Source organism: Pseudorca crassidens, chromosome 20, assembly GCF_039906515.1.
Source record: "Pseudorca crassidens isolate mPseCra1 chromosome 20, mPseCra1.hap1, whole genome shotgun sequence".
Taxonomy (NCBI): Eukaryota; Metazoa; Chordata; class Mammalia; order Artiodactyla; family Delphinidae; genus Pseudorca; species Pseudorca crassidens.
The window spans coordinates 11676602-11687645 of NC_090315.1; the positions used below are offsets into that span (position 1 = coordinate 11676602).

General features: G+C 60.1%; 1 protein-coding gene across 3 annotated transcripts; it reads right to left on the bottom strand.

The window, feature by feature from the left end:
• Nucleotides 1-256: 256 nt before the first annotated feature.
• On the bottom strand, nucleotides 257-9980 carry BCL3 (BCL3 transcription coactivator). 3 transcript variants are annotated; one of them, XM_067718108.1, is made up of 9 exons: nucleotides 9502-9975; nucleotides 7620-7773; nucleotides 3208-3316; nucleotides 2765-2969; nucleotides 2572-2660; nucleotides 2285-2362; nucleotides 1507-1674; nucleotides 1019-1136; nucleotides 257-881 (listed from the first exon to the last, which is right to left on the bottom strand). In XM_067718108.1, the coding sequence occupies exons 1-9, from the start codon at nucleotides 9755-9757 to the stop codon at nucleotides 694-696; spliced, it is 1365 nt and encodes a 454-aa protein (XP_067574209.1). In that variant the 5' UTR covers nucleotides 9758-9975; the 3' UTR covers nucleotides 257-693. The 3 variants fall into 3 exon arrangements, 2 of the variants coding, with proteins under 2 accessions (XP_067574209.1, XP_067574208.1); XR_010938887.1 differs by having other exon boundaries at nucleotides 742-881; nucleotides 1418-1674; nucleotides 9502-9980; XM_067718107.1 differs by having other exon boundaries at nucleotides 257-1136; nucleotides 9502-9979.
• Nucleotides 9981-11044: the final 1064 nt, after the last annotated feature.

An 11044-nucleotide genomic window follows, 5' to 3' on the forward strand; every position in this document is an offset into this window, starting at 1 on the left:
ACACACACACAGGCACTATGGAATCCAACAGGGTCCTCTGGAAAGATGTCACACTTCACGTCGTCCCCAGAAACAATGGCACAGTGACACAATGACAGAGCATTTACAACACACCGTAAGTCCTAGAGTCGCCCACACATGTCACTGTCAGCCTGAGACTCACACAGAGTCAGCTGGATACAGCACCCAGGTGGGCACACACACAAACACACTTCCTCCAGACCTCCTCATGAAAGAGGCCTAGCAAAGCCAGGGATATGGTACAAAAATAGTTTATTACAAAAGAAATTCAACCAAAAAGCCTAATAATTTACATTGATATCAGTGCCTGGCTACAGCCCATCTCTCCCTCCTTACTGAACTGGGTAAAGGCCAGAGGGGAGGGCTGTTCCTTGGTTCCACCAGCTCTGGGAGAGGAGAAGGAAATGAATGATTGGGTGAAGTTCCAGATGGGAGACCGGTGCCTGAGAATAATAGGGTAAGAGTCCCGGGCTGGGGGTGGGGACGAGATGGGGGCATATCCATGCTGAGAAGAGGGGGGCGGTTATGGGTAAATATATGTGCCTCTGTGCAAATCCTGGTCCAGAAGATTGGGGGGGGGCAGAGTGAGATCTTCACAGTTTCCAGGAGGGCCGACCCCATAGGGCAGCGAGGTCCCTCCTCATGAGTCCGAGATCTGCCCCCCCATCCCTCTCAGCTACCTCCTGGAGCTGGGGAGGGGGGCACCGGCCGGCCAGGGGCTCGGAGGACCCCGGCATAGGGCAGGAAGGTCGGTGGAGATGAGGCAGGAAGGAAAAAATTGGGGGGAACCATGGGGAATCCAGGGGGGTCCTTGGGGGGAGACTGGGAGGGCGAGGAGGGTGGTGATGCTGACAGAAGACCTGTGGGAAGAGAAGAGAGAGGAGGGGTGAGGAGAGCGAGAGGCTGGATCCAGGGGGAAGGGGGCTGGGGACCCCCACTCCTGGGTTCTGAGGGAGGGCGGAGCTGGGCTGCTGGAAGTTGGGAGCCGGTTTCTCACCATTGGAGCTGAGGCGGCTGCTGCTCTCAGGGGAGGTGGTGGCACTCCGGTCAGGGGAGGGCTCTGGCTGGCATGCAGGAGCAGCCCGTGTGGCCTTCCCTCTCAGGATGTCGATGACCTGCGGGGCGATGCGGGGGTGGGGTCATCAGCAGGCCACCCCTGCCCACACAGCCCTGCTTCTCTCCATCTCTCCTGGCTCACGGGGTCTCCTAGCTCAGGGAGCACCGCCTCTTTCTCAGTACGTGCAGGGGGACAAGTCACTTCCTTTCTTTGTGCCTCAGTCACTCCTTTGTCTAGAACTCACACCCACGCCCTCAGGCTCACCGGCTCGCCTCCACGCCCTGGCACAGACGCGCACACGCCCACCGCCGCATCCCCTGCACGCACGTGCCCACTCACCTGTCACATCCGCGAGGACCGGCGCTCGGGCACAGACACCCCTGAAACCCCTGTAACCCCCGCCGCCACCAGCGCGCACACTCACTCACCCGGCGGCTGCGCGCCACCATGAGCGGCGTGTCGTTGTGGCAGTTCTTGAGGCCGCTGTCTGCGCCGCTGCGGACCAGCGTGCGCACGAGCGGGAGGAGCCCGCGGCCTGACGCCGAGTGCAGCGCCGAGCTGCCCGAGTACATTTGCGCGTTCACGTTGGCGCCGTGCTGCGGGCGAGGAGGCGCGGGTCAGGACCACCGCGAAGTCCCCGTGGGGGGGCGGAACCCAGGGGGCGGGGCTACAGTGAGGGGCGGGGCCGGGCGTGAGGGTGGGAATCACAACCTGGGGCGGGGCCAGATCGGGGTTGGGTGATAGAAGGGTAGAAGTTGGAAACAAAGGCGGGACAGAGCGGGATTGGAGGGGCGGCGCCGAATCAACCAGAGCTGGACTCGGCAGCCCCGGCCAAAGCAGGGGCGGAGTCAGAGAAGGGAAGGGTCCAGAGTCTGGGCCTGATCCTGGACGGAGTCGGGGAGGAAGGACAGCGCGGGGACAGGGCCAAAGCCGGAAGGCAGGGTCAGCAAGACTCTAGGTGGTTGGGGCCTGGGACGTTTTGGGGCCGGAGGAGAGATGGGAGAAGACCCGGGATTAGTTCGTAGCCTGGAGGGGTGAAGTCCTAGGGTTGACAGAACGAGGCCTAGAAGGAAAGGTCGGGGCTGGAAGCGCAGCAAGAGCAAGAGCCAGAACTGGAAGGCGGCGTCGGTGGCAGGGATGGGGCGACAGCCGGGTGGTGTCAGAGGAAAGGGTGGGCGAGAGGCCACGGGCAGGGGCCTTACCCACCTGTAGCAGCAGCTGCACCATGCTAAGGCTGTTGTTTTCCACGGCGTGGATGAGTGGGGAGCGGCCGCTCTTAATGTCCTGCGGCAGGGCGGGAAGGTTTTAAGCGTCTCCTAGCACTGCCCAAACAGCCGGCGGCCCGCATCCTAACCGCTGGGTCCAGCATCTCAATCCCCTTAGATTCTTCAAGCCCCACCCCACCCATTCGAGCTCTCTCCCACCCAAGCCCCGCCCCGTTGCCCCCGCCCCCCTGCTCCTCTTGGCCCCTCCCCCGGCCCAATCGCGCTCACCACCGCGTCGATGTCCGCGCCGTGCTCCAGCAAGAGCAGCACCGCTTCTTGGCACTCGGTGTTCACGGCCACGTGCAGGGCGGTGAGCCCTGAAGGAGAGGGAGGCTCAGTTAAACCTGGGCCTGGGGCTTTGCAGCCTCAGGACTCCAGGTCCTGCCGGACTGCCCCACCCCGCGCCCGGGTAGATGCTCACCGTCGTAATTGCGGGCCTCCAGGTCCATGGTGCCCCCGGCCGCGCTGTCCAGCAGGGCCCGCAGGCAGGCCGGGCTGCGGTGCTCGCAAGCTAGGTGCGCTGCCGTCTGGCCGTGGCGGTCCAGTGCCATGGGGCTGGCACCGGCCATCACCAGGAGCCGGACCACAGACGGCAAAGTGGTGATCACAGCCAGGTGTAGCGGTGTCTGGGGAACAGAGACTGTGAGGGACCCGTTCCCTGCCCTGCGTCCCAGTCCTGCCTTCCTCAGAATTCCTGAGTCCTGACCCCCAGCTGTAGTCTTAGGCAGTAACCAGAAATCTGGAGCACCTCGTCCCTCAGATTCAAGAGTCAGGGCCCCCAGCTTTTCTTCCCGTAGGAAACAGGAGTCCGGGTTCCCAGACCCCTCTCCCATTAGATCCAGGTCCCCAGGCCCCCAGCCGCACCTGCCGGAGGTTGTTGTAGATATCCAGCTCCCGGCCGCCATGCTGGAAGAGGTTGACTAGCCGATGCACAGCTGGTAGATTGCCCTGCACCACCGCAATGTGGAGTGGCCTGGGGGTGGAGGATCACAGGCGTTAGAGGCTGGTCACCTCTCAGCCCATACTCTCAGCAGTGCTAACTCCAAAATGCCTAGGATACTTCAGAAGTGTCTCTAGAATCCAACCACTGCTCCCCACCCCCACTCCCTCCATCCTGTCAGGCACCACCATCTCCCCTCCTGGACTGTCCCCTCCTCGCTGGCCTCCCTGCTTCCATCCTGCTCTACTGTCTGTCCCTCACATAGCAGCTAGAGGGACCCTTTTAGACCCTAAGTCAGGTCATGCCCCTTTTCTGCACAGAATCCTCAGAGTAAAGTCCTCACCGTGGCCCACAGGCCCTGTGTGATCTTGTTTCCTGCTCTTCAGTTCCTTTTGATATCATCTCTGTCCACTCTCCTCAGCCCACTCTGGCCACTAGCCTCCTTGGTGTTCCTCAAACATACCAAGCATGCTTGCCTCCTAGGCCTTTGCACTGGCTGTTCCCTCTGCTGGGAAGAGTCTTCCCCCCATACCTGCGGGACTAGCTCCCCTCATTTGGGCCTCTGCGAAAATGGTACAGCAGCGGCTCCCTCCCCCACCCCCGGCTTTATTTTCCTCCAGTTCATCACCTGATGTGGTACACTTTACTTGTTTCCTGTCTGAATCTCCCCCAATAGAATGTCAACTCCACCAGGGTAGAGCGTTTGGTGTGCTTCCATCACTGCCCAGTGCCTAGGACAGCGGCTGGCGCTGAGCAGGTGCTCCACAAACACGCTCTGAATAGATGAGTCCCTCTCAATGATCCCTGGCCATCCTTGAAGCTGGTAACCACATTCCCACCCCACTCAAGGCCACAGTTTTCTCATCTGTGGAATGGGTGGGGATGAACTCGATACCACCATCAAGGTCTCCATCAGTGGTGACTGGAGATCACGGTCAGCCTCCATCCCAAGAGTATGTATTTTGCCCAGAAGGGAGGTGGGACAAACTAGTCACTGTTTGGGAAGCTGGACTGCGCAACCCAGGTCCCCCCCACACACACCACTTCTGGACTGAAGGACTCATTCCCTCAGCTTCTGGGAAGGTTGTCAGCTCTCAGCTCTCTCTGGGAATTACCCTCCGCTGAAAAGAGCTGCTTGCCCAGGTCATGGGGGTGAGGTGGGTAGATGCCACCCAATGGCATCCAGTGACTGGTCTGTGTGGGTGTCGAAGTCCTGGGCTTCTGGCCCCAACTCTGAAGGCCACTCCAGCTGCAACATTCCCTGTGGGATAACTGAGGCCCTGATGAAACTACGTAGCAGCTCAAATTCTCCCTGTGCGCAGTCCTGCTTCCTCCATCTCTGTAGGCGCTGATCTGGATAACACTTTCCAATAAACTTCCTGCCCCTTCCCAGGGCCCCGAACCTGGAAGAGCCATTTAGAGCTGAGAGCAATCTGGGACCACTGTATGGGGTGGGGGACACTAGCGCTTAGGGCACAAGGCTGACTGGAGGTACACAGTCCCTACAACCTTTCTTTAAAGGCCATTTTCTAGAGCAACTTCTTTCTCACCCACCCCTGCTTGCTGACGAACCAGAGTGTGGCTAAGAGAGGTGAACCGCGGTTCTCCCAATTGTGGAATCTGCAGCTAGAATCCAGCTCCCTAGGTACTGGAGGCAGAGAAATCCTGCAGCCCTGGAGGCTCTGCCGGGGCTGAGTAGGCCGGCGCTGCAAATTGCGTTACAAGTCTCTCTAGCTGTGCGCCTAGGCGGCCCTTTACAGCCTCGGGTTTCTCCTCCGTAAAGTATAGCCTACAAGAACGCCCATCTCCCAGTAGGAGATTATGCAGGTGTAACGCTGAACCTGGATCCTGGGCCGAGAAAGCCAAATTTAAAAAGAAATCTTGGGGGAGGGGTCGGAGTTGGGCCAGGGCCCCCTTGGGAAGGGCTCCCTCCCCTCCCTGCATCTCCCAGGACGCCCGGCCTGGGTCCCTTCGGGGCGGGAGGGGTTAAGTGAGGGCAGAGGGAGAAAATTATTTCAGAGAAACCGTCCAGGCCTGAGTTCCCATAAACGCGCGGGCCACAGGGGGTGGGGCGGGGCTGGAGGAAGTGGGGACGGGAGGGGCGGCCCAGCCCTCGGACTTCCAGTAACAGGTCTGCTGGGCGGGGCTCCGCTTCCTGCTCCCGGGGGAGGGAAGCCTGTCCCGTCGGGGATCTACCCCGGCCACCCGGACACCCCAACTTCCATCCTCGAATAGGGCGGAGAGGGGAGCCTAATCCAAAGCGATCTAGTTACCCTGGGGGTAAGGGCCCCAACTTCTCCAGCCAGAGGACCCCTCTGGAACTCCACCCTCCAGGGCTCCGACTCCAGCTGGCTCCCTAACCCCCACATCTTGGCATCCATCCCCAAGATCTCTTGGGACCCGGGAATACGGTGCCCTAACTCATTGCGGATACGAACTTTCCCCTTCCCTCCGAGTTCTAGATCCCCAAGCTGCCCTGCCCGCTGCTCCTTACCCGCTCAGGGGTCACGGAAGGCAGTCCCCCAACCTCTGCTCTCTGGGACTCAGAACGCGTTCCCCCCTCTCTTGGAGACCCAGACTTCCATCTCCCCAGTGCCTCCTGACTTCTTGGTGGCGGGGGGTGGGGGTGGGGGGTGGGGAGGTTGTCCGAATGCCCTGAGATCTTACTCCCTTGAATCCCTAGAAGTTCAGCCTCCCAACCATAGCTTTGCCGTTCCGGGGACCCAGACCTAGCGTGTCCCCCCTCCCGCGCCCCCGCCTGGCCTGTGCCTGCTGCCCATTCCGGTAAAGTCTCGGCCCCAGCGGAAGGGGTTAAGGTTAGAGGGAGCGCCAGGAGGGGGAGGCTGTGAGTGAGTGACGGGTGCTGACGTGGGGGAGGCAGAGCAGCTGGGCTGCGGTCAGGTTCTGCGGGAAGGGATTTCCCCCAACAGGCAGCTGAGGCAGAAGTGTTTGCTTTGGGGGAGAGCGGGGAGGGCGGGGAGGGCGGCTGGGGTGTGGGGCTGGAGACTGGTGTGCCAGGTCGCCTCTGCACCCTGCTTTCACAGGTTGCAAACAAATCACCCCTGGGGACGGATACAAATTAAATCTATTTCACTGATGACCCCAGACGTACCCAGAGTGGGCGGGAACTAGCTTTACCGAGCCCTGTATATGTATATCTCAGGCACTTCCTCCTGCTTGGGTTCACAAGGATAAGTCCACGACAACCCTGGGAGCTCTGTTCAACCAACCAAAAGCCGCTCCCATGTACTGAGCACCTACCGTGTGCACCCCCCTCCGTTCTATGCACTGTATGTACGTACATCACTGCACTGAATCCTAGTTGTGATTATGAGCCCGGATTTCCAAATAGGGAAACTGAGGCTCGAGGATGTGAACACCCAGGAGCCAGTGGTGGAGGCCCCCCCCTTTCCTTGTAGAAATAGGCTTGTCCATCCCATCTCCACCTGTGGTTTCCAGTCCCCAAACCCCATTCCCAGACAATCGCTTTATAGAAATCATTTCATTTCTGCCTCACAGAGACCCTCATCTTATGCTTCCTGTTTTTACAGGGGGAAACTGAGGTAGAGAGGGGTGAGAAAGTGGCCGGCTGAGATTCAAACCGAGGTCGATAGAATAACAATAACCATGGCGGTCAAGTATATCGAGTGCTTACTGTGTGCTAGGCCCTCCCGTGCAGGATTTCTCAGCAGCTTCATGCTGCTCAGAAGCATGGCCCCTCAAACGGCAGATGATAAAACCATGAGATTTGGGAAGTCAACTTAAGGAGTCGTCAAGTTAATTTAGTGGGCTATGACCAGGAAACCATGACATAAGACTAGAATAGAAAATCCCCAAGTAGATCCCAAGTCGTAAGGGTGAGTGTTGTTTTGTTCTGTGCAATTTTTATTTCAAGTTTATATGTGCGTGTGTGTGCTGGGTTTAGTAAAAAGCAATAACGATAATAATACCAGTAATTAATACATATGGAACAGGCAATCTGCGAGGCTCAGTGCTAGGAGTTTAACATGTATAGTTCGTAGAATAAATTGGTCAGTGAGATGTCTTCCTCATTTTGGGATTTTGATAAAACAGTTGAAGCCCACTGCTCCAAAAACAGTCCTGGGAGGTAAGTGCTCTCAGGGTGCCCAATTTTTCAGAAGAGGAAACTGAGGTCCAGAGAGGGAAAGGGGCTTGCTCAGAGTCACACAGCGGTGGAGACAGGGTTCTAACTCAGGTGCAGGTAACTTGAAAGCCCACGCTGAGTGCCCCTGTGCTGTGGTGGGTGGGTGAGGTGGGTGGAAGGTTGGTCTCCCCACTCCCTACTGCCCTCCATGAATGGGGGACTGTCACTCACGTGTCTCCGTCCTCGTCCGCATGGGTGGCCATGGCGATGTCAGCTGACAGGGGGTGTTCCATGGAGCACATCATGGGGTACAGGGGTGTAGGCAGGTTCAGCAGAGGAAAGGGGGAGCCCATTGTTGGGGTGGGGTACAGGGACAGTAAAGGTCCTGGGCAGAGAAAGGACATGCGTGAGACCAAGCCTACAGATCCTCAACCCACCCCCCACCTCCCGGCCTTCGCTACTGCGTGTCACCTGCCCTTTTTCCCAGGTCCCTTTTGCATCTCCTACTGAGTCCTCAAGGTGCAAGACAAACTCCTCTACCGCATCCCTCCTCTGGGCTCCCGCAGCTTCCCCCAGCCCACCCCCCGCCCCAGCCCTGGACACTGTCACTGTCACATCTTTACTTGTGTCTGATGCCCCATCTCCCACTAGGCAGAGTGTCCCTTAAGGACTGAACCCCCATCATCACTCAGCAGGGGGACCTCAGGGCCTGTTTGCTGAGTGAATTTGTGGCTGAGGGATGTAAGGATGGATGAAGCACTGGATGTAGGGTGTGGGGTGAATGTGTACGGAGTTTGGGGAGAGGGAGTGCTGCCAGAAACATGTTCAGATCAAAGTGTTGGAAGGGACCATGGTAGCAGGCGAATCCATATCCACCCATCACACAGATGGGGAAAACTGAGGCCCAGGTTCTCATCGGGGGAATAGGAAAAAAGGAGAAGGCTGTGACCGGCCTCCTGATGCACAGCTTGAAGCTGTACTCTGAGGGGGTGGAAGGTACAGAAACTGGGCAAAGGTCTGGAGGCACTAGGCATGGGGTCTCTGCAGCTCTGAGGGTCACTCCGAGATCGTGAGGTGGGCACAGCTGTGGGAGGGGCCACCCCATCCTGGAGGTCAGGGATGAAGACAGGATCCGGAAAATGGGTTTTGGCCTTCTCTGTCATCTCCTGGTCCTTGGGGGTTCCCATTCCTGAACCCCCAAGTTTCCTGGTCCTTGCATGTCCAATACCAGGCCTTGACACCCTGAGGCCTTCTGCCCAGAGACCCCTGAATCCTTCTTCCTGGCTCTAAATCCTTGAGTCCCAGAACTCCCCAGTCCTGCCCCCAATTCTTAGACTGAGCCCAAGCCCCCTAAGGCCACCTGACCTTGTGACCCCAGCGAAGACACTGGTCACTTGCAGGCACACAGAACTGGGTGCTCAGAACCGCAGATCTCTGGCCTGCTGGCTCCTTAAGGACCCCTGGTATCTGGATCGGTCTCCTTGGGTCCTTGTGATCCCAGATATTGGGGTGCTCAGAACTCCAACGCTGTTCTCCTAATTCCCATCGTCTCCCGATATCTTGGTTCCCGAGACTTTGACGTCCGGGGATCCTTAATATCTGTCTCCTTAGAACCCCAGTCTCTGTGCCCCTGACTTCCTTTGACCCCACATATAGTTCGGGATGCCAAAACCCCAGTTTCTTGGGTCCAAGTGCTGTTTCCTTATAACCCTAGATATCTAGGTTCTGAAGAGTTTATAATTCTGTGTTCCTGGGGCTTGATTCCCTGAGAACCCATTTCTGTACTGCTGGGCACTGTCTCCTAGCTCCCTATATGTGGCACTCGGACCCTGGGCTCTATCCCTCAGGGCCCCCTGACACCCAGCCTTCCTACAGCCCCGATACCTGTGTCCCAAGGCACTGCTCCCTGAAGCTCCCATACCTGCACCCCTGGGACCTCAGGCTGTGCGCCCAGCTCCCCAGGAATCCCATATCTGTGCCCTTGGGACCTTGGCTTCTGTCCCTCAGCTGCCCGAGGCCCCGTATATTACGTCGGAGCTCTGCCCCTGGCTCCGGTAGTGACCCTCTGCACTGCCTGGCCCCCACCCGGCCATGACTCGCGGAAGCCACTCACCCTGGTAGTAAATTGCTTCTGGCCGGGCCAGGCCGTGGGGGGGCGCAGGCACCGCTGGCGTGTCTAAGCCACCGCGGAGGGGATCCGGGGGGAAGATGGGGCCCGCAGCGCCGCGGGGGGCGGCGGGCTCCGGGGAGGGCGCACGCAGAGGGCGCTTGCGGAGCGGCAGCGCGGCGCCTGGGGGTCCGGAGGCCTTGGGCCGGGTACGCAGGTCCACAGGCCCCTCGTCCATGGTCCCCGCGGGGCATCGGGGCATGGGGCCGCCGGGGACGGCGGCCGAGCGGGCGGCCGGAGTGCGGCTGGGTTGGCGGCACGGGAGGGTGGCTGCGCCGAGCGCCGGGACTTCCCCTGCTGCCGGCTGAACTGAAGGGACTTTTGTCGGCCCGGGCGGTGCCGACAGCCTGCCTCCCCGCCCCCGGCCCCCCCGGGGCCACCCGTCCGCCCCAGGGGTTTCCTGGACCCGCCGCCGCTCCCGCCGTCCCGCGGTGCAGCCTGCAGAGCGCCCCGCCCGCGCCGCGCCCCGCGCCCGCCCCCTCCCAGCCCCGCGGCGCCCGGAGCGGCCGGGTCTTGGCGTGGGGCGGGGGGTGGGTGGGAAGAAGGCGGGGTCGCGGGTTGCGGGGTCCCCACCCCTGCGGCTGCGGGCGTCAGGCTCCGTCTCCGCTTTTTTGTCTTTCTCGCTATAGGCCTCTGTATCTCTCAGTCTGGCTTTCGGGTCTGGATAGATGTCTCTCTATCTCTGTGTCTCTGTTCTCAGTGTCTCTGTCTCTATCGTCTCTTTGCTTCCCTCACCATCTCTCTGTCACTCGAGTGCTGTCTGCTGTCAGCCTCTCCTCCAGGGAGGTAATTCCCTGAGGCCCTGGGGTCGCTAAGACGCGGGTTCGATTCCCTACTCCTACTTCCTCGCTGGGTGACCTTGACCAGGCGCTTCCCTTCTGTGAGCCGTTTCCTCCTTTGTGGGAGCGAAAAGATGCACCCGGGGTAGGGACTACGCTCCGCAGGCGCCCAGGCACTATCCCTCAGCCTGCCCTGCCCCCATCTCTGCCTCCTCCTGTGCCTCCTCAGCTTTGGGTCTGAACTTCGTTGGGGGTGGTGTTCGGTGGGGAGTGCGCAAGGAAACAGTGAACGTGTTTCTTCCCGGCGGGGTCCCTGCACCCAGCCGGAGCCGCTGGGCACGGGGTGGGTGCTCCGGGAATCCTCGATGCACAGAGAAAGAAAGAGACGTGGCGAAAGGGGCATGGAGGTCGTGAGAGACTAAGGAGGAGGGAGACGGGGACATAGCAAGAGCCGCAGGGCCGCAAGACCAGAGTCACAGCGACCAAAGCCCGGGCCCAGGAGACGGGGGCCGTCTGGCTCCCCTTCTGCCCCACGTCCCGCTCCCATCCCGGGCGGGGTTGGTGGGTGGGGAACAGGCCAGGCTGGTTGGGGGCATGACTCAGAGGCAGGCAGGAGCTGCGGGTGGCTGGGCGGGGTGGTGTAAGCGGGGGGAGGGAAGGGCAGAGGCGGGCTTCTCCCGTGTCCCCTCCCCGGCCTCCCTTCTCCCCGC